This window comes from Megascapheus bottae, chromosome 18 (genome assembly GCF_031878675.1).
Source record: "Megascapheus bottae isolate mThoBot1 chromosome 18, mThoBot2.hap1, whole genome shotgun sequence".
NCBI lineage: Eukaryota > Metazoa > Chordata > Mammalia > Rodentia > Geomyidae > Megascapheus > Megascapheus bottae.
This window is the reverse complement of record NC_143526.1, coordinates 31,370,420-31,397,367: the sequence shown is the minus strand read 5'-3', so window position 1 is coordinate 31,397,367 and position 26,948 is coordinate 31,370,420. Positions and strand designations below refer to the sequence as shown.

At 40.1% G+C, this 26,948-nt stretch overlaps 1 protein-coding gene across 3 annotated transcripts in view; it reads left to right on the top strand.

Moving 5' to 3' along the window:
- Uqcc1 (ubiquinol-cytochrome c reductase complex assembly factor 1) overlaps nt 1-26,948 on the top strand; it is an 84,636-nt gene that overhangs the window by 12,583 nt on the left and 45,105 nt on the right. For all 3 annotated transcript variants that reach the window (XM_090352236.1, XM_090352238.1, XM_090352237.1), the window contains 3 exons: nt 1,403-1,510; nt 11,506-11,578; nt 20,514-20,571. In XM_090352236.1, the coding sequence (XP_090208362.1) occupies nt 1,403-1,510; nt 11,506-11,578; nt 20,514-20,571 (239 nt within the window). The remainder of the gene's footprint in view (nt 1-1,402; nt 1,511-11,505; nt 11,579-20,513; nt 20,572-26,948) is intronic.

The following is a 26,948-nucleotide window of genomic DNA, read 5'->3' as shown; positions in this document are numbered from 1 at the left end:
GTTCCGAGGAATAGAACCCATGGCTTCAAGCATGCTAGGCAGGTACTCTACCACTAGGCCACACTCTCAGCCCCCTAGGTTTATCGTATGTTTTTAGTCAGATCTTATTTGGTTCTCAAGAAAATGATGAGTTAGATGAGGCAAGGATTTTAAGCAAATGTAGAAGGTCCCAATGATGGTAAGTGATAAACCATCTGAGTATGTGAACATAAGCCTTCAGAGCTTGTGTCCTCTGTTACTTCCATTGTACTGTCTTGTCTAGAAAAATACTTTAGAGGAAAACAATCTATGAATTGTGTACAAGTTAAGTAATATTTATCTGAAAAAGTAATACTTAATTGAGAGAATTTCTTACTGTATAGATAGCCAACTTTTGGAAAGAGTCTCCACCCCCAAGTAGAAGGTCGAGTTTTACTAGATAGCCTAAGCTGGTGTTCATCTTGTCATCCTCCTGCCTCAGCCTTCCCAGTGCTGGGAACCATACCCAGCCCCTTAGAGTTTATTTTCAACTTACAAGACTCATTTCATCTATATTTCTTAATAAATTTTGTGTACTAAAGCATATAAAAGTCTAAAATCCATTCAGTTGGTTTCCAGAATGTAAGCCTTCTGCTCAGAATAAAACAGGTACTTAGGGACAAATGCAAGTATGTTTGGTAAAGATAATGCTTAAGTTGATAGAAACATCAAGGAAAATAAAATAGGTCTGTAAGTAAATATGTGATCTGTCTCATTGGAAGTTGTCATTCCTTCTTTTTTGCATTAACATCAGGAACTCATTGCCTTGTTTAGCTAGATATTTTTCAATTGTTAGAGTCAATTACTAAGAAATGATTAAGCATCCACTTTTTCAGGTGACAGAAAAAAAGCATGGGACTTTAAGGTTCACAATAACAGTACCATCACTGAAATGTGTTCATGAGATACTCCCTTTCCACTATCGCTAGCTCTCTGTTGTGTGAGAAGGGCTGTTGTTCATCTAGCTTTGGCAGAGAGATATTACCTGGCAGGAGTGGGGAACTGCAAAATGCATTTCAGCAATGCATTGGGAATTTTATAGTTCTTCAGCCCAGCTGCCTTCTGCTTCATGATCTGATCTCAGTATAGATATATCTGCCCTCCTGTACTAAGTTGGTGTCAACCTTGAGGAGGCAGTCAGTGAAGGTGATGGCTTTCTCCAGCCATGCTACTGTTTGGTGGCTGTTGAAGTCCATCAGTGCCAGATGTGTGACCTGATATCCCTGAAGATCCTCAGGTGAGCTGAAAAAGGATTGGAGCATGACACAAGTGGTAGAGCCACCTTCTAGCAAGTATATGGACTGAGTTCAAAATGCAATACCACCAAAAAGGAAAATAAAAATTTTTGTAACTAATTTTAGTTTATTTCTCTTTGATTAAATAGCTTCCTACTATCAGAGATTTCCCACAGCCTGTGGAGGAAAAGGTTGGAATCTTCACAAAGATAATAGAAGCCATGGGATTCACAGGACCTTTGAAATACAGTAAATGGGTAAAGTTTTACAAATTCTTAATTTTCCTTTGAGGATTTGTCTTTTCTGCTGCTAATAGATTTTCATTAGCCAGGTATGGTGACTCTTGCCTGTAATCCTAGCTACTCAAGAGGCTGAGATCTGAGGATCACGGTTCAAAGCCAGCTCAGGCACTAAAGCTCATGAGTCTCTTACCTCCAATTTACCACTAGAAAACAGGAAGTGGGCCTGTGGCTCCAGAGGTAGGGCGATAGCCTTGAGCTGAAGAGCTCAGGGACAGTGCCCAGGCCCAGAGTTCATGCCCTACAAAAAAAAAAAAAAAAAAAAAAAAGATTTTCATTAAAGTTCATGCTTTGCTTTTATGAAATTTGTATATTATTTTGAGAATTTCCTCCAGAATGCACTTGTTCAACCTCTACTTCCAAGTTAGATTTATGTAACTAAAATAGTCAGGTTCCTTAGCAAGATTGGCAGTCGTAGGTATGGCAGTAAGCTTGGATTTTTGGAAGTGGAGGTATGGCTCAATTGGTAGAGTGCCAACTTGAGCAAAAATGCTGTGAGTTCAAAGTCCTTAGTTCAAGCACCCATACATGTGTGCATATACGTGCATACAAACACATACGCACATGCACACACACAGAAGTTTCTCACGTTCTGTTTCCTAGTATCCATGTAGATAAGTTGTAAAGAACCAGCTATTCTGATGATAACTTTTAAAAAATTAATTATTATTATGAAAGGTGATAGGCAAGGGGGTTATAGTTACATAAATCAGGTCATGAGTACATTTCTTTTTGGACATCACTCATTCCATTGCTCTCTCTCAGTTTTTCCCTCCCATCCCTACCCACAAGTTGTATAGTTCATTTTCAAAATAGTGTCTGGCGAGGACAACATTATTAAGGAAGCACTAGTCTCTCAGTTATTACTACCATTTCTTTCTATCATGGCAGAGTGCCTCATAATCCCTTTATGGGTTGCTAGAATACTGAATATGCCTAATCATATCAAAGCAAATTAATACAAAGCAATAGGAAAGACTTGTCTAGAAAATATTGCAACTTTTGTCAAAGCAACAAAGTAAAGCCATCACTTACACCATTTTAATTGGTTGGAACAAAATTACAATTTCACTTCTAACATGGGCTTTACTTTTTTTTTTTTGCCAGTCCTGGGCTTGGGCTCAGGGCCTAAGCACTGTCCTTGGACTTTCTCAAGGCTTAGCACTCTACCACTTGAGCCTCAGCACCACTTCCAGCTTTTTTCTATGTATGTGGTACTGAGGAATTGAACCCGGGTCTTCGTGCATACTAGGCAAGCACTCTACCACTAGGCGAGACTCCCGGCCTGGTTTCTTCTTTTGATTGCTTCTCTTACCAGCAGTTCTCATGGCAGTAAATACAAACTTTTCTTCATAATCTCTATTTTATATGAATTCAGAAAAATCAACTGTGATTCCATAAGCCTCATAAGGGGCTTTGAAAATCATAGAGAAAGCACATTCTGATAGTGACATTTTTTGATAATTGATAAAATGTTGATAATGTTATGAATCATAATATTTTTCCCTATTAAAATAGCCAGGTGCCAGTGGCTCATGCCTGTATCCTAGCTACTCAGCTGAGATCTGAGGATCTCAGTTCAAAGTCAGCCCAGCAGGAAAGTGTCCAGAGAACTACCAGGAAACTGGAAGTGTCTCTGGCTCCAGGTGGTAGAGCATTAGCTTTTCAGCAAAAGAACTCAGGGACAGGGGGCCAGGAATTTGGCCTAATGGTAGAGTGCTTGCCTAGCATGCATGAAGACCCGGGTTTGATTCCTTGGTACCACATACATAGAAAAAAGCCAGAAGTGGTGCTAAGGCTCAAGTGTTACAGCTCTAGCCTTGAGAAAGTCCAAGGACAGTGCTCAGGCCCTGAGCTCAAGCCCCAAGACTAGCAAAAAAAAAAAAAAAGAAAAAAAGAACTCAGAGACAGCGTCCAGGCCCTGAGTTCAAGCCCCGTGACTGACCAAATTATGGTTTTGGGGTTTAAAAACTTTAAATGTGGGCCAGGAGTTTGGCCTAGTGGTAGAGTACTTGCCTAGCATGCACGAAGACCTGGGTTTGATTCCTCCTTACCACATACATAGAAAAAAGCTGGAAATGGTGCTATGGCTCAAGTGGTAGAGTGCTAGCCTTGAGGAAAAAGCCCAAGGGTAGTGTTTAGTCCCCAGGACCTGGGCAGGGGCAGGGGGGGACTTTAATGTGTTTAATTTGAAAGTCAGAAATTAGATAATCCTATCTACCTTGGAGGCTTAAGACCCGGAGGTGTGAGATTTGAAGTCATCCAAGGCAAAAAGTTAATTGGTGACTCCATCTCCAATAAGCAAAATGCTAGACTGGGTATGTGACTCAAGTGGCAGAGTGTAAGCTGTGAGTGAAAAAGCTAAGTAGGAGTTCCTGAGATAAAGCTTCAGTATTGACACACACACACACTCACACACACGCACGCACACACAAATTAAAATAAGAGGAGTAGTAAAAGCAGAAATGGGAACATTTATTGTTGAATTTATGTTTTGGTGATTCGGTTCAATTTGGTTGCTAGTATATTCTTTGCCTAGTCTGATTTTTCTTTTATGATTCCAGAGAGAAAACTGGCCTCTGTTTGGAGGATTGCAAAATCATCAGGAATATTCTTTTACTTTAGCTTAGGTTAATTTTTCTTGGTAATTTTATGGCCTCAATCAAATCCCTGATGTTTTAATTTGTTTAAAATCATTTACTTTGTGTAATATTCAGTTTTAAACTCGTGACATCAAAACATCAAAACATGATGTTATAATTGTGTGTGTGTGTGTGTGTATGCGTGTGTGCACGTGTGCGTATGCACCTATCTTGAGGCTTGAACTCAGGGCCTATGTGCTGTCCCCAAGGTAGCTAACTTGCTTTATTTATTTATTTACTTATTTACTTACTTGCTTACTTGTTTAGTCAGTCATTCATGAGGCTTGAACTCAGGGCCAAGCTGTTTTGCTCAAGGCTAGCTGGCAGTCTACCACTTTGAGCCACAGCTCCATTGCTTGTTTTTGAGTGATTAATTGGAGATAAGAATGTCAAAGGGACTTTTCTGCCTGAGCTGGCTTCAAACCAGGATCCTCAGATCTCAGCCTCCTGTAGCTAGGATTACAGGCTTGAGCCGACAGTGCTGGGCTTCAGGAGCTTTTTTGTTGAAGGCTAGTGGAGCCACAGCTCCACTTTGGGCTTTTCAGGTTAGTTGGAGCTAAGCGTTGCTAGTACTGTCTGGCCAGGGCTGGCTTCAATGACCTTTACATCTCAGCCTCCCAAGTAGCGAGGATACCAGGTGTGAGCACCCAGCACCTCACTCTAAGTATATTTTGATGGGAAGATGTAACTCTGACTTTTATTTAGAAGGATATCACCTTTTCAGTGATATTGACATTTGTATTGAATTGCTGTGGCAAAATTCTTGGTTTGGTATTTTCATAATTGTTTGATTAAAGAGTGAAATGCCTGCTTATTTTTCCATTTCAGCAGCATCTACGATCTTCTCCCTATATTTTTGTCAGTATTTTTTTTTTTTTTTTAATTTTTGAGCTCAGGGCCTGAGCACTGTCCTTAGACTTTCTCAATGCTAGAGCTCTACCACTTGAGCCTCAGCACCACTTCTGGCTTTTTTTCTATGTATGTGATACTGAGGAATTGAACCTGGGTCTTCATGCATGCTAGGCAAGCACTCTACCACTAGGCCAAACTCCCAGCCCCTTCCTTTTTTTTTTTTTTTTAAATTAAAGAATTTATTAACATTGATTTTTTTTAAATTAAAGAATTTATTAACATTGATTTTTACATCATATTACAAATGACGTTTAACAAATACGTATTCAAGAAGGGAATCTATATACAATCACTAGCACTTAGATTTTAGAATGTAATTAAAATTAGGCTGAGGGTTTGAATATCATAGATACATATTAATCTATGTAATGAAACATTATGTATATAGAGTCATAAATTTTTATGTCTCTATGTAATTGTGTTTATATTTCCAATACCATGTCCATAGTACTGGATACTCAAATATTGAGTCATTGCTCTTATACTGTTTGGATCTAATAGTCACATTTTAAGGATACCATATGCCTTTTATTCCTTTGGTCTCAACATGATTTGCTCTAGATTCAGCCACTTCCCTGCAAATGACATTATTTTATCTTGTCTATTGCCAGCCCCTTTCTTTAGTATTTTTATATATAGTTTTCATTTTCCTGTGTAATTATATTAAAGTTCTCTTCCTCTCTCTCTCTCTCTCTTCCCTCCCCCCCCCCTTTTGCCAGTCCTGGGGCTTAAATTCAGGGCCTGATCACTGTCCTTGGGCTTTCTTAAGGTCAGAGATATACCACTTAAGCCACAGCACCACTTCTGGCTTTTTCTATGTATGTGGTACTGAAGAATTGAACCCGGGTCTTTGTGAATGCTAGGCAAGCACTCTACCAATAGGCCAAACTCCCATCCTCCCATCTTTTTGTTTTTGCAGTACTGGGGCTGAACTCAAGGGCCTAGACACTGTACTTTCGCTGTGTTTTGGTGGTGGTATGACTTGAACTCTAGGCTGGGGTATTGTCCTTGAGCTCTAGCAAGAGCCACAGCACCACCTCTGAGTTTCTGGTGGTTAATTGGAGATGAGAGTGTTAATTGGAGATGAGAGTGTTAATTGGAGATAAGAGTCTCAAGATTTTCATACCCAGGCTGGCTTTGAACCATAATCCTCAGATCTCAGCCCCCTGAGTAGTTAGTATTAAAGGCATAAGGCACCAGTGCTCCAGCTTCTACCTTAGCTTTTTGTTCAAGGCTGGTACTGTGTCACTTGAGCCACACCTCCACTTCTGGCCTTTTGCTGGTCCTACACAGGTTGGCTTAGAATTTTGAGTCTCACATCTCAGCCTCTTAAGTAGATAGAATTAAGAATGAGCTATTGGCACCCATTGTAGGGTTCTTTTGTTTTGATTTTTTTTTTTTTTTTTGACAAAGACTCACTATATAGCCCAGACTTGGAACTTACATGTAGCTCAGACCCACTTGGAGCTTTCAGTCTTCTACCTTTGCCTCTCAGGTGTTGGACTTGAGGTGTACATCCCTATATTCTCTGATTAGTTAGGACTTCACATATAGTTTTTGCTTAGCTATTTCAGTATCCTGAAAAGGTCTTTTTTCTTTTTTTTTTTGTCAGTCATGGGGCTTGAACTCTGGGCCTGGGCCCTGTCCCCTGACCTCTTCAGCCCAAAGCTTCCATCCTACCCCTAGGCCTGGGTGTTGTCCCTGAGCTCTTCAGCTCAAGGCTACCACCCAACCCCTTTAGTCACCACCCCACTTCCTATTTTCTAGTGGTTAATTGGAGATAAGAGTCTCTAGGTCTTTAGTGCTTGGGCTGGTTTTGAACCCTGATCCTTAGATCTCAGCCTCCTGAGTAGCTAGGATTACAGGTGTGAGCCACTAGGCCCAGATTTCATTATCTTTATATTGTAAAATCATATAAATAATGGACAATTTTTATCAACCATATATTATAGAATTGGTAATTTCCAGAATTTCACCTGTTCTGAAAGATATTGGCAAGGCAAGAATGTTTTCAATAGTAGGTAGTGGACATTGTGAAAACTTCAGAAACTGTTTTGAATGAAGAATGGTTGAAGAAAATAGGGTTGCTGCCAGGCACAGTGGCTCATGCCTGTAATCCTAGCTACTCAGGAGGCTGAGATCTGAGGATTAAGGTTCAAAGGTACAGAAGGACCTAAGACTCTTATCTCTAGAAAATGGGAAGTGAGGCTTGGCTCAAGGGTAGTGTGGTAGCTTTGAACCCAATAGCTCTGGAACAATGTCCAGGCCAAAGTTCAAGCCCCATGACCTACAAAAAAAAAAAAGAAAAGGAAAAAAAAAAAAAGAAAGAAAATAAGGTTGCTTAGCTTAGTAAAGAGAAGGCATGATGGCTTTTTTTTTTTTTTTTTTTTTTTTTTGCGAGTTCCGTGGCTTGAACTCAGGGCCAGAGCACTGTCCTTGGGTTTTCTCAAAGCCTAGTGCTCTACTACTTGAGCCACAACACCACTTCTGGCTTTTAATCTGTGTATGCAATACCGAGAAATCAAACCCAGTCTTCATGCATGCCAGGCAAGCACTCTACCACTAGGTCAAACTCCTGGCTATGATGGCTCTTAGCATTTGAAGAGGGGGGTAAAAAAGGAGGAAGAGGAAGTAATAATAATAATAGATAAGAAAAATAAGATGTAATCATAGTCATACTCATAAGACTCTCAAGTTCTCCAGTGTGCAGAATTTTTAATGAAACATTTCAGTTCAATTAAATAAGAACATAACAAGAGTTACCCTTCAGTAGGATAGGTAGCCTTACAAGGTCATTGATCTTGTTTGAACAGGAAACCAGATTGTTGTAGAAAGAATTCTAGTACAGAATGGAAGGTTCAAATGACAAAAAAGCCCCTTATAATTCTCACTCAGCTGTTAGGCAAGCCCATTACTAATTTTTCACTTGGAGGAGGGCACAGAAGGCATTGGTTAGAGGGAGGGCAGTTCTAGGGGCCTCTGTTTATAGTCAAGTGGCCTGATGAAGTCTTCCCAAGTTAGAGTGAAATAAACATGAAGTTATCCAAGGACCAGTACAATTTGTATTGACTGGGTGGAAACTTAGTCCACCTACCTACTTAACTTATATTAATGCATGATTCCCAAAGAGATTCTTTCCAGTTGTTATTTCCAGTTTCTGTGATGGTCTTCAGGGATTTGCTTTATAGATTTGTCCAGGAAAGTGGCTCACCCAAGTATAAAGGTTTGGCTTTGCTTCAGGAAAAGTGAAGAACTATAAAATGCTCCTGATTGCCCAGTATGAGCACTGCACAAATATACCAGCCAGTCTGAGGAAGTCTTCATTATTTCTAATGAATGCTTTTTCACGAACATACTTATGGGGAAAACTACTTCTTCAGGCAAAACTTGGGCATTAGAGAGAGGCAGGCCTGCCTTTCTGAGGGCAGGGTAATTTGACCCAAGAGGAGCTTATTTACACAGAGGAACCTGAAAGCAACTACAGGAATAAAGGACAAACTAGGAAATAAGCAGTTAGGAATTTTAGTTTAAATTTTAAATTTGTCTTTAGTTGAACTGGGCCATAAGCTCCCCGAGGGCAGAAATTTTTGTCTGTTTTGTTTACTTCTCTTCAACATCTAGACCAGTGCCAGGCAATGAGTTTTGGTACTCAATAAATTCTTGGTCAAATGCAGTGAAGAGATATGGAGTATCTTAAATTTCTTGTTGTGAGGGTAAGAATAAGAATAGACTTTCCAAGGCCAAAACGCTTAGATAATGATATCATTACGTTGAGGATGGTATGCCTCAATGCTTCCTAAAATATGTTCTGTGCATAAGTTGTTTGGTGTCAGCAGTGTTAAACGTATCTCTTTCTCCTCTTCTTCCTCTTTTTCCACCTTCTGGTGTTAATATAATAAATCACAAATGAATCTACTTTTTGAATAAATCCCAGTTGATCATGATATATTATTCATAAATATTGGTGGGTTCTATTTGTTTGCCTTTTATTTAGAAGGTTTATGTATTTATTTAGAAGGTTTATGATGGTTATGGTTCTAAAATTTTAGTTCCTTCTGAAGACTGGTTTTGAGTCACGATAACATTGACCTCATAGAATGTAGTGTGAAGTGTTTTTCCTTTTGCTTTTCTGGAAGAGTTTGTATAGATTTGGTGTTGATTTGGTAGAATTCTGTAGTGATGCCATATGGGCTGCTGTTTTCTTTCTTCTTTTTTTAGGGGGGCAGGGGCGGCTCATGGGGCTTGAATTCTGGGCCTGGACACTGTCACTGAGCTCTTCAGCTCAAGGCTACTGCCCTACCCCTGGGCCTGGGTGTTGTCCCTGAGCTCATCAGTTCAAGGCTACTGCCCTACCCCTTGAACCACAGCCCCACTTCCCATTTTCTAGTGATTAATTGGAGATAAAGTGATAAAGAGTCTCAGGGTCTTTAGTACTGAGGCTGGCTTTGAACTGCAATCCTTAGATCTCAGCCTCCTGAGTAGCTAGGATTATAGGTATGAGCCACCTCGGCTTTCCAGCTTTTTCTATATATATGGTACCAAGGAATGAAACCCCAGTCTTCACATGCTAGACAAGCACTCTACTACTAAGGCTAATCTCCCCGCCCTTAATGATATTTTTTTTATTATTATTAATTTTTATCTTATTTATTTTTCCAATCCTGGGCCTTGAACTCAGGGCCTGAGCACTGTCCTTGGGCTTCTTCAAGGCAGAGCTCTACCACTTGAGCTATCAGACCACTTCTGGATTATTTTTCTATATATGTGATATAGAGGAATCAAACCCAGGTCTTCGTGCATTCTAGGCAAGCACTCTACCACAAGGCTAAACTCCCAGCCTCCTTAATGATATTTGAAAAGAACCACCTTTCACTTACTTTGTTTTGTTTTCTGTATTATTTTTCTCTTCATTGTCATATATTTCTGCTCTTTATGATATTATTCCTGTATACTTTTAGGGGTGTGTGTGTGTGTGTGTGTGTGTGTGTGTGTGTGTGTGTGTACGTGTGCACGTGTGCATGGTATTTGGACTTGAACATAAGGACTCTATCACTTTACTTGACTTTCTTGCTCCCAGTTGTCACTCTACCACTTGAGCCATGCTTCCAGTCCAAATAATTGCTTTTCTTTTGTAGTATTTTACCAATAGTTATTTCCCCCCACTTTGGTACTGGGGATTGAACCTAGAACCTTGTGCTATATCCCAGCCTTAAAGGTGGGCTTCCCTGTAGGTATGTCTGATTAGTTTTGTTATCTGTGAGGTTTAGATTTAACCCTAGGTTATAGCAAATAAATTAGCAAATTTTAATTATATATAGATGAAACCTTTTAATTTATTGAAATATTTCTGTTCATCAGATTTATTTTTACCTCTAGAGGGTACAAATATACACAAGCATTATATAACATTCGATATTCCTGATACTTTGTACTACTAAATTCTACATTGTTTTCTTCAGTTGCTGTATCATAGTATTTGTTTTTAGTATGATTTTGTAACTTGTCCTATCATTTTATGAAAGATAAGCTATAAATCTTTTTTGCTAACTTACTCAATTGTAGATGTTTTTGAATTTTTTTTGTTTTTGCCCGTTGTGGGGTTTGAACTCAGGGCCTGAGCACTGTTCTTGGATTTTTCTCAAGGCTAGTGCTCTACCACTTGAGCCTCAGCACCAATTCCAGCTTTTTTCTATGTATGTGGTACCGAGGAATTGAACCCAGGCCTTCATGCATGCTAGGTAAGCACTCTACCAGTAGGCCAAACTCTCGGCCAAATGTAAAGTTTTTGTTTTTGGATTTTTTTTTTTTTTTTTTGCCAGTCCTGGGCTAGTTAGTATGGTGAACAATGTTGGGAACTTCAAGTGTGATAAATTGAGAGAAAAATTTAAATATTAAGAAAACCTCTTTGAGCCAGTTGCTGTTGGCTCATGCCTATAAGCTTAGCCACATGGAAGGTTGAGATCTGAAAATCTTGGTTCAAATTCAGCCTACACAGACAAATCCTTGACTGTTAACCAGCAAAAAGCTGAAAGCTGGAAGTGTAGATATGATGAAAAAAGCTAATTAAGCATTTGGCCTGAATTCAAGTTTCACTACTGGCACATATATATAACCACAGAGAGAGGGAGGGAGGGAGTGGGGAAGGAGGAAGGGTGGGGGAGAGAGAGAGAGGAAAAACTTTTTACCTTTTCACGCTGAAATCCTAAAATGTGAACACTGTGTCATATTTGTGTTAATGGCTATCTTTAAAAAAAATGACTCAAATATCTGTGTTAATTTAAATAGCCTAAAGATACGTTTGGATCTTGAAAAAAATGTAAGATTCTGGGACTCATATTTAATGACATTAGAACATCCACTTGGTCATGTCTTGAGTTTGGTTTTATTCTCTTTGTCTAGAAGATTAAGATTGCAGCCCTGCGCATGTATACTAGCTGTGTGGAGAAAACTGACTTCGAGGAATTCTTTCTAAGTAAGTTATTCTCTGTTAGTTCTGAAAAGGAAAATGAATTTACCCTTTATTTTTATGGTTGTGTTTTAATAGGTAGACTTTAAAAAAATCACTAGTGGAATAATTTTTACTGAACAAATGTATATGAGCTTTTTTTCCCCCTTCTTCTCTTTTATTTATTAGGAAAAAAACCTCAAAGCATCCTATGTCAAGTTTAACCAATTTATCTGCTACTTTGACATTATATTGTATACATACACACTTTAGTAAACAAGACCTATTTCACATTTGGGATATTTTACTTAGCATTTTGATATGGACTTTTTTTTTTGGCCAGTCCTGGGCCTGAGCACTTTCCTTGGACCTTCTCAAGGCTACAGCTCTACCACTTGAGTATCAGCACCACTTCTGGCTTTTTTTTTTCTTTCTTCTGTGTATGTGGTACTGAGGAATTGAACCCAGGTCTTCGTGCATGCTAGGCAAGCACTCTATCACTAGGCCAAACTCCCAGCCTTTGATATGGACTTTTTGCTAGTCATTCCTTTTTATAAGATTTTTAGTTTTTAATTGTTTCAGGTTTTTTTTTTTTTTTTTCGGTCGGTTGTGGGGCTCGAACTCTGGGCCTGTGCAGTGTCCCTGAGCTCTTCAGCTCAAGGCTATTGCCCTATCCCTGAGTCACAGTGCCGCTTCTGGTTTTCTGGTGGTTAATTGAAGATGAGTCTTATGAACTTTAATGCCCAGGCTGGCTTTGAACCTCGATCTCCAGATCTCAGCCTCCAGAGTAGCTAGGATTATAGGTGTGAGCCACCTTGCCTAGCATTTTAGATAATCTCGAACTAAGCCTTGTTTATTACTAAAGAAAGGCATGTTGGGGGGGGGGGAGGGAAATGGGTACCAAGACATGTGAAAGGGTATCAATGTATGTGAATTAATGCACCTTCTATCTGGCAAATATCATGTAACCCTTTTACTAATTACAATTAAAAAAATTAAAAAAAAAGAAAAAGAAAGGCATGTTGAATCAGAAACGTCATATAATTTGGAGGCTGGGAGTTTGGCCTACTGGTAGAGTGCTTGCCTAGCATGCACAATGATCCTGGTTCAATTCCTTGGTACCATATATATAGAAAAGGCCGGAAGTGGTGCTGTGGCTCAAATAGCAGAGTATTAGCCTTAAGAAAGCCCAAGGACAGTACTCAGGCCCTGAATACAAGCCCCAGGACTAGCAAAAAAGAAAAAAGAAAAAAAAGAAACATTGTATAATTTTTATTTATTCCTCATTGATAAGTTACTATCAAAAGTTTTCAGACCACTACTACTACTAGTTGATTATATTAATTGGAATTGGTAGTTGTAAGGTGATTAGGAGAATTGAAGACATTTCCAAATACATTCTGCACTTGCATGGCAATAATCATATCCTTGAAATAGTCAACATCTAACAGGTTTCTTTGTTTTTTTGTTTACTTATTGTAGGTCATGGGGCTTGAACTGGGCCTGAGCTCTGTCCCTGAGCTCTTTAGCTCAAGACTACTACCCTACCCTTGAGCCAAGCACCACTTCCCATTTTCTAGAAGTTAATTAGAGATAAGAGTCTCAGGTCCTTTTGTGCCTGGGATGGCTTTGAACCTTGATCTTCAGATCTCAGCCTCCTGAGTAGCTAGGATTACAGACAAGAGCCTGGCTCTAACATGTTTATATACCTGATATTGTTCCCAGACAGTTATTTTCACGTAAGTATGTTAATAAATGTTAATAACAGTGAAGAAAATTCTTTCTCTCTTTTTTCTTTTTTTCTCTTTCTTTCTTTCTTTCTTTCTTTCTTTCTTTCTTTCTTTCTTTCTTTTTCTTTCTCTCTTTTTCTATCTTTCTCTCTTTCTTGCCAGACTTGGGGCTTGAACTTAGGACTTGGGCAATGTTCTTGAACACTTGCTCAAGGTTAATGCTTTGCCACTTCAGCCACAGATGACTTCTGACATTTTCTATGTGGTACCAAGGAATCAAGCCTAGGGCTTTGCGCATGCTACTCGTGCACTGTGCCACTAGGCTCTGCTCCCAGCCCTGGATGCTGCTTTGTGTGTGTGTGTGTGTGTGTGTGTGTGTGTGTGTGTGTGTGTGTGTGTGTGTGTGTGTAGGGGAGGTGGTCATGGGGCTTGAACTCTAGGCCTGGGCACTGTCCCTGAGCTCTTTAGCTCAAGGCTACTGCCCTACCTCTGGAGCCACAGCCCCACTTCCTATTTTGTAGTGGGTAATTAGAGATGAAAGTCTCAAGGTCTTTTTTTTTTTTTTTTTGAGGAATTGAACCCTGGTCTTTGTGCATGCTAGGCAGGTACTCTACCTCTAGGCCAAACTCCCAGCCCTGAGTCTCAAGTTCTTTACTGCAAAAGAGCTTGCTTTGAACCTCAGATCTCAGCCTCCTGAGTAGCTAGGATTACAGGCATAAGCCCCAGCTTGGATGCTGCTTTTATTATTGCATAATTTCTGGATCTTAGAAATCAAATACACATTTTATTTTTTTGCCAGTCCTGGGGCTTGAACGCCAGGCCTGGGCACTGTCCTTGGGCTTCAAGGCTAGTGCTGTACCTTTGAGCGATAGTGTCACTTCATGCTTTTTCTGTGTATGTGGTACCGAGGAATGGAACCCAGGACTTCATGAATGCTAGACGAGCACTCTACTACTAGAGTAGAGTGTGGCTCTTGGCCACACTCTTGGCCATTTGTTGCGTTATTTTACTTTTTTTTTTTTTTTTTTTTTTTTGGTAAGTGTAGGGCTTGAACTCAGGGTCTAGGTGCTGTCTCTGAGCTCTTTTACTCAATGATAGTGTTCTACCACTTTGAGCCATAGCTCCACATCCAGTTTTCTGGTGGTTAATTGGAGATTAGAGTCTCTGGGAATTTTCTGCCCTGAGTAGCTTTCAACCACGATCCTGAGATCTCAGCCTTCTGAGCAGGTAGGATTATATGTGTGTACAAAATCAGGTCTTTTTCAGCAGGTTTCTTTCTCTTTTTCTTTTTGCCAATCCCTATCAGGTCTTTTTAATAACAACTTTACCCTCAGATATTTGTAATATCCTATTTAATAAATAACTCAGGGGATAGGAGTTTGGTCTACTGGTAGAGTGCTTGCCTAGCATGCAGGAAGACCCAAGTGTAATTCCTCGGTACCTATATACACAGAAAAAGCCAGAAGTGGTGCTGTAGCTTAAGTGGTAGAGCTCTAGCTTTGAGAAAGTCCAAGGATAGTGCTCAGGACCTGAGTGGAAGCCCTAGGTCTGGCAAAATAAATAAATAAATAACCAACCCCAAAATTTACTATAATTATTTTGAAGGAATGTTTGCTAGCCAGAGTTGTCTTAGCCAACTTCTAAGTATTTTATTTTGTTGGTACTGGGGCTTGAACTTAGGGCCTCATACTTAGTAGGCAAGTGCTCTACCACTGTGCCATATTCCCAGCCCAACTTCACTGTGGAAGGTTAAGTTAATACTATTATATGACATAACAAGGCTTATTTAAGTCTTATTAACATCCCACATGTCAGTTCAAAGCTGGTTACATTACAAAAGATTGTAATTATAATTGTAATACTTATAGCTCACATACGGGAAATATGCATTTACACTTGTTTCTTTTAAGAGTTACAAATATTATGGGGTGGGCAAGGCTTTTATTATTGTTTACATTTGTTTTGTTTTTAAAAATAGTTGAAGATTAAAAGAGCTAAGTGATTCTTCCAGGATTACTTAGCCAAGCCTTGCACCTGTGTTGTCTGGCTTAAAATGCAGGGATTTTCCCATTGTAGCATATTCCCTACTGCAGGTTGTAACTGCAGGTTTGAAATTGCAATCATGTTAAAATTTGTGTGCTTTGTTCTATTTAAATGAGAACTCCTTCTGTGAGATACTGTATTAGGATTATAAACTGATGTCTGTTCGTACTGTGGCATGTATCTATAAATGAGCTTTGTCCTATCATTGCCCTCAAATGTAAATGAAGTATGATACCACATCTCAGATTTTTGTATTATGCTTCATCATGACCCTTCTTTGGCATTTCTCAGGGTAGATTAAATTTTAAATTCAAACTTGTGTAACTAGTAAATAAAAAGGAAGCTTCACCTTTGGAAACTACTGTTGGGGGAGGGGAGCAGAAGATTAAAAAAAAATCTATAAAGTGGGGCCAAGAGTTTGGCCTGTTGGTAGAGTGTTTGCCTAGCATGCATGAAGACCTGGGTTTGATTCCTTGGTACCACATACTAGAAATAGCCGGAAGTGGTGCTATGGCTCAGGTGGTAGAGCACTAGCCTTGAGGAAGCCTAAGGACAGTGCTCAGGTCCTGAGTTCAAGCCCCAGGACTGGCAAAAAAATAAAAAAAAAAGAAAAGAAAGAAAGAAGAAAAAGAAAGTGTGTGCATGAGTGGGTGTGTGTGATGGGATGATCTTCCCATGTTCATATTTGAAAGTGATTGTTTTTCCCTGGGATGTGTTTATATTGTTGATAGTCCTCAGAGGATAGCAAGCCTCAAGCATCTTACTAGTGTCATCCTTCCCCAGCAAAAGTTGGTACCATGTCTCAAAAATGGTATATGAGTTAGATATAGACCCACAATATGTATGTTTATCAACGTCTTGATTAATCTTCCATAAAACACCAAAGTAATAGACTGCTATTTTAGAGCCAAAGTATTCATAGGTTTTGTTAAGAAAGGTGCTTTAATCAGCATCTACTGTTCCTAAGATGCTCTGATGATCTCTTTGTGTCTGTCATGAATGAGCATGCCCACTGTGGGCACAGCCATTTGCTGACTGGTCTTTTGGAAATCAGTTCTATAAGAAGAGCACTTTGGAACAGAGATAGACAGTCATTAAAGCTGTTGCCTCATATGATGCAATCCTAAATAAATCATAAAGTAACTTAAACTCTAAAATTTAAATAATTTACTGAAAAGTTTGAGTACTCATTAAATGCTAGCCACTTTGCTAAGCATTTTATAGGCCATATCTCACTTAATCCTCACAAAAATTATATAATGGAAGCTTTCTTGTTCTATGTGTGTGTGTGTGTGTGTGTGTGTGTGTGTGTGTGTGTGTTTGTGTTTGTGTCTATGTGTGTTGTGTGTATTTTGTCGATCGTGGGGTTTGAACTCTGGGCCTGAGCTCTTTAGCTCAAAGCTACCACCCTAGCCCTTGAGCCACAGCACCACCTCTGGTTTTCTGGTGGTTAATTGTGGAGATAAGAGTCTCACGGACTTTATTGCCTTTATTGCCGCGTCTGGCTTTGAACCTCATCCTCAGTTCTCCTCAGATCTCAGCCTCCTGTGTAGCTAGGATTACAGGCCTGAACTACCATGCCTGGTTTCTTCCCAGTTATTTAGAGAAGAAAACCAAGCCACTTAGAGGCTAAGTAATTGACCCAGAGTTGTGTAACAAGGATTAAAGGTTTTGAATGAGACTGTATTAAAATCACAATGATAAATTAATTTGATCAAGTTTGGTGTTGAGAAAGTTTCTTTCATCAAAAAATAGTGCACCAAGCCAGACTCCAGTGGTTCACACCTATAGTCCTAGCTATTCAGGAGGCTGAAATCTGAGGATGAGGGTTCAAAGCCAGCCTGGGCACAAAAAGTCTGAGATACTCTTATCTCCAATTAACCACCTGAAAACTGGAAGTGGTAGAGTTCTAGCCTTGAGCTGAAGAGCTCAGGGACAACACCAAGGCCCAGAGTTTAAGCACCAAAGACTATTTATTGCAGGTTTTAGCTTTGATGTTAAACACATTTCACTGAGGTAAAGAATTAGTTGTATTTTTTGTTTCTCTTAGTCAACATTCATTGGCTTTATTTTTTTAGGGCCTCATTGTGTAGGTTTCTGTTCTCATCCTTGTGTGTAACAGGGTCACATTCATATGCCAGCTCTTTTCTCATGCTCAGCCCTGAGATGACTCCCAGAAGGCAAAATTTGTAACCTAGGTCCAGCTGCTGGCCTGTCTGTCCGTCTTTCTGTACTTTACAGCCCAAGAACTGATTCTCTCTCTGAGGAAATTGGACAGGCTCCTGCAAGCTCCTGAGAAGCTTTGATGTAGAGGTAGCAGTTGAACAGATTGTCCTTTAGAAGTAGCCAAATTGCATTTTCCAGATTGAAAAGACAACTTCCAAGAAAACTTTTCTTTTTAATGTTTTGTTCTAGCATCCAAAAAAAGACTCAGCTTCAGATCCAGCTTGAGAGTTTCTCAGGGCTATTCTCGTTCTAGGTGGAGGGTGGTTGGCCCACTCTCAGATGGCATGTGTCTTAATGGCTGTCTGACTAGCCAGGCTAGCCTTGGGCTCTCTCCTGCTGGGCTCAGGGCAGAAGTCCACTTGACAGCTGCTGGGCACCTCTCAGTAGGCTCAGCAGAGTATTTTGCTGTCGTTTTATGACAGACCTGGATTCAAACTCCAGACCAGTCACTGGCTTGGTAATATTGTAGATGGCTGCTAGTTACCTTACTTTTTTGGGTTTGTTTTCTCTTCTCTAAAATAGGATTATAACACTTCCTTCCAGGGTTAAAGTGAGGATTGAGATAGTGGACTGGGCATGTGATGTGGCCCTTCTAGTGTCAGTTTCCAATCATAGGATTAGAGAGACAATTGGAGTCACAGTGAGAATGCAGTATCTGGAATCAAGCTAATCTGAATTTGAGGTCTATGGGTGATTATCTTGTTACTTTTGTGTGTGTGGGGGGGGGGGGGTCATGGGCTTGAGCTTGGCCTGGGCATTGTCCCTGAGCTCTTCAGCTCAAGGCTACCACTCTACCCTTAAGCCAAGCACCACTTCCCATTTTCTAGAGGTTAACTGGAGATAAGAGTCTCAGGTCCTTCTGTATCTGGGCTGGCTTTGAACCTTGATCCTCAGATCTTAGCCTCCTGAGTATCTAGGATTACAGGCGTGAGCCACTGCACTGGCTGTCTTGTTACGTTTAAGAGCTGGTTTTCTCACCTGATTCTGGATTGATATTATGGGATACTATAGGGAAGATTCATGTGAGGCCCTTATAACACATGTCACATTGTTAAGAACACAATAAATTGCAACTCCTTATTAGTACTGATGATGTTAGGTTTACCTCATGGGGAAATTTATCTATAGTTTATCTCCTAGCGACTCCTATTTGGTAATTATGTACTATATAACTTGCTGAACAGCAGAAGATACCACATCTTTATGTGTTTTAGATAAGATCTTGCTATGTACCCCAGGCCGGCCTGAAACTCAGAATTTTCCTTCCTCTACCTTCCAACTTCTGTATAGTCATAAACCTCTATAATCAGCCTCATCATTTCTTCCTCCCTTACCAAATTTCCTGCTCATTATCTTTTTCTTTATCCTCTTAATTTTTTTTATTTTTATTTTTTAAATTTTTTATTGTAATTAATAAAAGGGTTACATGATATTTGCCATATACAAGGTACATTAATTCACATACATTGATACCCTTTCACATGTCTTGGTACCTTTTACCCTCTCCCCCACCGCCCCCCCCTCTTAATTTCTTTTTTTAAAAATCGGTTGTGGAACTTGAACTGTGGGCCTGGGCTTTGTCCCTGAGTTCTTCAGCTCAAGGCTACCACACTACCCCCTGAGCCACAGCACTACTTCAGTTTTTCTGGTGGTTAATTGGAGACAAGAGTCTCCTGGACTGCTGCTGTTGCTGCTGCTGCTGCTGCCATTGCCGGGCTGTCTTTGAACTGTAATTCTCAGGTCTCAGCCTCCTGAGTAGCTAGGATTACAGGTGTGAGCCACCCCACCCAGCTATCCTCTAATTTTTTTTCCATCTTCTTTTTTTTATTAAAGAATTTATTAACATTGATTTTTACATCATATTTCAAATGACATGTTTAACAAATAAGTATTCAAGAAGGGAATCTCTATGTACAATCACTGGCACTTAGTTTTTAGAACATAATCAAAATTAAGCTAAAGGTTTGTATATCATAGATACATATTAATCTACGTAATAAAACATTATGTCTATAGAGTCATAGGTTTTTATGTCTATGTAGTTGTGTTTATATTTCCAGTACCATGTCCATAGCATTGCAAATATTGGGTCCTCGCTCTTGTACTGTTTGGATCTAATAGCCAAATATTAAGGATACTATGTGCCTTTTGTTCCTTTGGTCTTGACTTGTCTCACTCAACATGATTCGCTCTAGATTCATCCATTTCCTTGCAAATGCCATTATTTTATCTTGTCTGTTGGTTATGTAGAATTCCATTGTATGTATATATATATGTATATATATATATATACACCATATTTTCTGTATCCATTCACCTGCAGTAGGGTATCTGTATCCTCTAATTTTTGTGGGATCTGAAAGAAGTACAGCCCATTTTTTTCATTACTGGGGGTGATGAATGGGCTTTCATTGGGTAGTCTGTTTTCTTCAGCTTCAGTTCCAGCTTTTTCTTCCTAGTCAACTTTTGAACGATTCAGCATACTCATAACTATACCACATTCAGTCATCTTAAAGAAAGAAGATAGGAAGAAATTTATTTGAAAAAGAAAAACAAAAAGTTGACATGTAAGAGCATAGTTTTGCTTAGTTTAAAAAACAAACTCAAGCCCCGGAAAGGAAAAATGCCATAGAATCAATCACATGAAAGTTGGAAAGAACCCTTGAGATCATCTAAGCCACATTATACAAAATGAGAAAACAGGGACTTGAGAGAAGTGATTTGTTCAAGACCATACAGCAAGGTGGTAACAAGGCTGGAACTAGAAGGTTGGTTATGTGATTGCATTCAGTGCTCTTTTAACCCATGGTCTTGCCCTAGGTTGCCCTTGTTTTTTGTGACAGCATCATCAGACAGCAATTTATTGCCATATATTGTAATTGAACAAATTCCCACCAGTATTTCAAATAGAGTCAATATGCCACTAAATCTTTACATATTTATACTTTATTCTTGTTTTCTAGGGTGTCAGATGCCCGACACATTCAATTCATGGTTTCTTATAACCCTTCTTCATGTCTGGTAAGTGAGCAATTTAAGTGAGATTGCTCTGTGTGTGTGTGTGTGTACATACACATGTGCATGTGTTTAAACACTTATTTTGTAAAAGCCTTCTGCAGGGCTCAGTATATGAAATGGCAGTTGTTCAGGCATAAACTGTTCCTTTCATTTTAATAACTGGGGTCTTGAAGCACATTTTTATTAAAGGTCAAAACACAAGCCCAGAAAGAAACTAATATTTGTTGGATTTTTTTTTTTTTCCTCAAAGAACACCTAAGTAAGTGAACAATGCTATCAGTATCTCTTGAAGACTCTTGAGTTTAGATGGAAATTCTCTGCCGAGGCTGTTTTAGGAAAGTTCACATTTACGTAAAAGTGGTTTGAATTGTTGAGAATCCGTGGTCATTTTCATTGCTGGTCATCAGAATCTTATAACAAATTATAGCACTGACATTTACTTCTACCTCTTAAGATGTGCATTCAGGTTAGAGTCATGCCAGGGTTGTTGCATGTAAAAATATTTAACACCTTAGACAGTATATTTTTTCTTCAGCTGTGATGTAAGTAGCCAAAAAAAATCAATTTTTCATCTACTATTACACAGTATTAAAGGTCAGAGGGATATACGAGTCATTGAAGTGGGGGTTGGAGGATATAGTTCTTGAACTGCCCAATCTTGGGGAAGTAAATTCAAGAGAACTAGGTTTATTACTTTAACCATAGTGAGTATCTGAAGAACGTGGAGAATGGCTGCCCTCCTCAAAAGGTCCCTTGTTTGAGTTTGCCTTCAGCCGGGCCTTGCATTGCAGGACTGACTACTATATAAAGACATTTGGTCTCGATCACCTCTGAAATGTTTCTTCTGAACGCACATCATCACTGACTTTGGCTGAGCGCCCTAAGGTGGCAATTTATTTTATGTTTTTCTTTTTTTTCCTTCTAAGCCACTAGTTTATTGAGTGCACACTATGTCCTAGTCCTGGGATCTAGGGATAGTCCTCAAGAAGCCATAGCCAATATTAGAGATAAGCTGGGGAAATGGCCAGTTATAAGTCTGGATGGCAAAGTTCTGTAGTGATGGAAATAGTGTTTATGGGATCTGAGTGGGAGCTGCAGCTCTTAAAGGCCTTCCTATTTCTATGTGTTAGTTCTTCAGATATGCTGTGGCTTTTAGTCAGGCAGTTGAGCAGACACACTACCTTCCTTTAGTCTTCACCATGAAGGAGAAGGGAGGGTGCAGAGAGGAAAGCTGGATAGGTTGAGGAAAACTACTTTTTCAAGAGCTGAGGAGGGCAGAGGTGGCACAGTAGCATTACTCACTGGTGGGAGGGTTGAGAGAAGGCTAAGCTGTTCCCAGAGGAGCTCAAAGATAATATTCAGAGCCTGTATGAAAGACTCTTTATTACCTATATAGCTAGAGGTATCAGAGTGGTAGAGGGAGTGGATGGCAAAATAAAACATATAATCCCTGTGACCACATCCCAAGGTCAATACCTGACTAATAGCAACTGGGAGAACCTTGAAACTACTTGTAGTTCTTTCAAGTTTTCCAAACTATGCCTACTGAGCCTTCCTTGTTGAGGATGGTTACATTTCTCAGAGGATGGAGTATACGTACCACCAGTTAAGTAGAGAGGAATGCCGTCTGTGGTTCCCCCCTCCGCCCTGTTTTTTACCCTTAGTTCTGTTGATCTGCAGGTTTTGATGGACTGACTGAATCAGTAGCTTTTTGATTAGAATGAACAAACTCTCATTGAGGTCCTACTGTGTGTTCAGGATCACAGTGTGTTGGAGAGGAGGGAAGGACATGATCTAGACTTTCAAGAAATTAACTTGATTGGAAAATGGATATAAAGTACAGTTCCCTGTAATGGATGGTAATGGAATGCTGTGCCCAAGGTAAAGGCAAAGTACTGTGGTAACCCACACAGATGGAACTAAATCCAAATTTGATGGCAGGGGTTGCTGTGTGGTAGAGGTAATGTTTTAAGTGCACCATTGAATTTCTCTCAGACAAAAGGAAGACAGATTACACTAGAACTATCAGGAGTAAAAGACAGTGCTTGTTCATGGCATGGAGCCTTTGAAGACAGCCCGGTGTCTCAAGTGTTTTGGGGCAGAATTGTGGAGGGATGTAAAAAGGTTACTTTGGGGCCAGGAGTTTGGCCTAGTGGTAGAGTGCTTGCCTAGCATGCACGAAGACCCGGTTTCGATTCCTCGGTACCACATACATAGAAAAAAGTCAAGAAGTGGTACTCAAATGGTAGAGCTCTAGCCTTGAGAAAGTCTAAGGATAGTGCTCAGACCCTGAGCTTATGCCCAGAACTGGCAAAAAATAAAATTGAAAATAAAATTAAATTAAAAAAAGGTCACTTTGGGCCCAAAGTTCCTTCGAGAGTTGAAATCTTTCTTCTAGAAAGATACAGGAAGAGTCACAGACCTGCCTCAAGTCTATGGAGAAATTATGTTCCTCTAGTTCTGTTCTTTTAGCATGAGACTCCAGTACTATGTCGTAGGGGCAGCCAAATCCAAAACTCAAGGGCTTGGTAGACTTGCTAGAGATGCAGAAATTGAAATACCTTTTGAAGGTAGAACTGTGAGGTAGGAGGAGGTGTTAAAAAACAATAACAAGGGCCTGGGAGTTTGGCCTAGTTGGTTGAATGCTTGCTTAGCATGCATGAAGTCCCAGGTTCGATTCCTTGGTACCATATACATAGAAAAAAGCCAGAAGTGGTGCTGAAGCTCAAGTGGTAATGTTCTAGCCTTGAGAAAAATCCAAGGTCAGTGCTCAGGCCCTGGTTTAAGCCCAAGACTGACAAAAAACAAATAAACAAACAAACAAAAAATAACAAAACGGTCGTAACTCCTTCTTCCCCTTCCCTCCCTCTCTAAAAAAGAAGCCACAGAACCAAATTCCTAATAAAAATAATTTGGGAAGAAAGACTTTTTAGATTCTTGCTTGGGTTCCCAAAGTTGATGATTCCTGTTGTCACTTACACTAGGTACACAATTTCTCAAATCCTGTTTCCAGAAAGAAGGGTTGTTTCACTTATCCTAGATGACTTTTCTGGTTCTACAGACTAGGACCTCCCCTCAGCCCCTAGATTCTACAAGGCATTCATCTGAACTTACAGCTGTGATGACTGTGCATCCATTGTGTTTGCTGAAGAAGGTTAGAATATTTACTGTGGCAATCGTATAAGTGCTGAGAGAGATCGCTCATTTACTTAATCCCCTTATGCACTTGATACTTTATGCACTTTTTGCTTCAACTTGAGTAGTGTCATGGTAAATCCATTCAGGTACTCATGCCAGAAAATTGGGGGTTCTTCTGGACTTTTCCCTCACTCTCTGCACTCATTCAATCAGTTACCAGTCATCTAACTGGAATTTTTTTTTACCTTGAGTCATAGGAACATTTTACTTTCTTGTGAACTAATACTTGAGCTTAAACTCACGTCCTTAGCACTATTAGCTTTTTCTCAAAGGCTGGCACTCTACTACTTGAATTATAGCTCAATTTTCAGCTTTTTGCTCTTTAATTGGAGATAGTCTCTTGGGCTTTCCTGCCTTAGCTAGCTAAGAACTGTGATCCTCAGATCTCAGAGCTTAGCTAAGAACATTTTACATTGTTACCTACTATGTACACAAGTTTACAATACAACAGTGTCAGATATCTCTAAAACTTACTCTGTTTGAACTCATTTTAGACAGAAATTGATGTTGTCATCTAAGTTAATTTCAGTGAGTTATAAATAGTCTTTGGCATCTGATTTTCCACCGTCCATTACATTGATTTTTCCAATATAAATTGGATCTTTCTCCTCTCTCAGGTTTCTTACAAGGCATTCATATGTCATCATATGTGGCCTAGCCGCTTCTACTAGACTCATCTGTACTGTGTAGAAGGCCTTTCCCCTTCTTCACCACTTAATAAGCCCCTGTGTTTTCTTGATTATCTAGTTAAGGTATGGTCTTTTTAAAGCTTTCTTTTTCCTCTAAAGGTACAGTTTAGTCTCTCCTCTGTGTTACCTTAGTATTTTTTTTTCTTTTTTCATTTGATTGTGGTAGTACTGGGATCTGAACTCAAGACTTTGTGCTTGCTAGGAAGGTGCTATTCTGCTTGAGCCATGCTACCAGCCCCTTTCTTTCATTTAAAAAAAAAATAATAAAACAAAAAAACAAATCTGAGCTTGGCACTGGTAGCCCACTCCTGTAATCCTAGCTGTACAGGAGGCTGAGATCTGAGGGTCATAGTTTGAAGCCAGAGTGGGCAAGAAAGTCTGTGAGACTCTTATCAATAGTTAATCAGCAAAAAACCAGAAGCAGAGCTGTGGCTCAGAGGATAGGTCACTAGAGTTGATCATAAAAGCTTAGAGACAGCAGGCAGGTCTTAAGATCAAGCCCTAGGACTGGCACACATGCATGTGCACTACCTCTCTCTCTCTCTCTCTCTCTCTCTCTCTCTCTCTCTCTCTCTCTCTCTCTCTCTCTCTCTCACACACACACACACACACACACACACACACACACACAAATAAATAAAATCAGCATAATTCTGGTAGCTTATACCTATAACCCTAGCTATACAGGAGGTTGAGATTTAAGGATTGTGGTTGAAAGTCAGGCATATAAATCTGAAACTCTTATCTCTGATCAGCAAGAAGCTGGAAGTGGAGGCATGCTTTGAGCAAAAAAGCTGAGTGAGAGCACTGAGACAAATCCAGTGTTGATTATGTGAACTGCCCCTTGTGCAAGTCTTTGCTTCCCTTCTGGGTAGCTAGAGGAATAGGGTGATCTCTTATTTCTAATGTCATTTGCCATTCACTATCTGTCTTGGTGAACTTATAAAATAGTACAGGGATTGTGACGTATACATTGTATCTGAGCATAGGGGAAGAGGGGCTGGCTGGAAATGGTCAAGAAGAACAGTTACAATGGCCTTCTGGACCCAGAGAACATCACTTGAGGTGTGGAGGGGAAGAAGCCATTGTACACTACTGCTAGCTAAGTTCAGGTGACAGAAAGATGTAAGGATGATCACTAGAGGAAATACAGGATGGTTGGGAAGCATTTTGTTGCTTTTGAAAATTTAAGATGGGAAAACCCTGGAAGAAGCTGCTATGAAAGAAGAAAAAGCAAAGTGTGGGGTTGGAAAGCACACCAGTGTCTGTTTCGGTCCAGCCAGAGAACTTCACTGGCAGACACTGGCAGCAAGGGGTTCTTTAAAACCACCATGGCAATTTTGATGTAGCTATAGGGCATTTGGGCTCCTGCTAGATTCCAGCAGCTCCAGACCTTCTATATATGGTGCGCCCTGGCCGTCTGCACATCCTCCTTCTCCTTCCCCTAGGCAGAGTTGCTCTGTTTAAACACCCACACAAGTTGATTTGTTTTTTTTGTTTTTTTTTAATCCTCTCAAACCAAAGGCCTATGCAGCAGCATTTTCTTTTTCTTTTCTTCCTTTTTTCTTTTTGCCAGTCCTAGGGCTTGAACTCAGGGCCTAGGCACTGTCCTTGGGCTTTCTCAATCCTAGAGCTCTACCACTTGAGCTACAGCACCACTTCCGGCTTTTTCTATGTATGTGGCACCGAGGAATCGAACCCAGGGCTTCATGCATACTGGGTGAGCACTCTGACACTAGGCCATGCTTCTGGCTCCTGCAGCAGCATTTTCTCAGCATTGCACAACCTAAGTGTGCTAGTACCTGCTCCCCAGGAGTGTATTCTTTTTGGTGCCAGTCCTGGGCCTTGAACTCAGGAGCTGGGCACTGTTCTATGTATGTGGTACCAAGGAATCGAATCCAGGTGTTTTTGCATGCTAGCAAGCACTCTACCACTAGGCCAAACTCCTGGCCAAGAGTGTGTTCTTTATAGTAAGTCTGATAGGCAGGATGTATACCATGAATAGCTTTTGGATGTGGCTCATTGTTGAATAAAATGGCTTTATAAAGTACCTCATCCTACTTGACTGTTTGCTACAGCCTACCTGACCATCCCTGTGCTACTCCAAAAGGGTTAGACTTCCTAGGGAAGGAGTTAAGGAAACCAGGTAGAGATAGCCGTGTACATAGCCCTGGGAAAGGGTCAGTGTGCCGGCTCAAAAATGAATGAACCATTCATTAACACACTGCTGGGGCTCATGGGCTTTGCTTTCTTGGCCTCAGCTGGTGACAAAGAAAGGGAAACAAGGTTCATGAAAGTCCCCCTTGGGATTCCTTCCTAGCCACCAGTGTGACAAAACTGCCCAAGTGCCCACTAACCTTCATTGAACTCAAAAGTCAGATGCCCTAGGAGTAGCTTATGAACTGAACTTCCATGTGGCAAAACAAAGCCAAAACACAACTGGCATTGTCAGAGGGCCCAAATAGGGCAACTGAAACAGGATGTTCAGAGCTG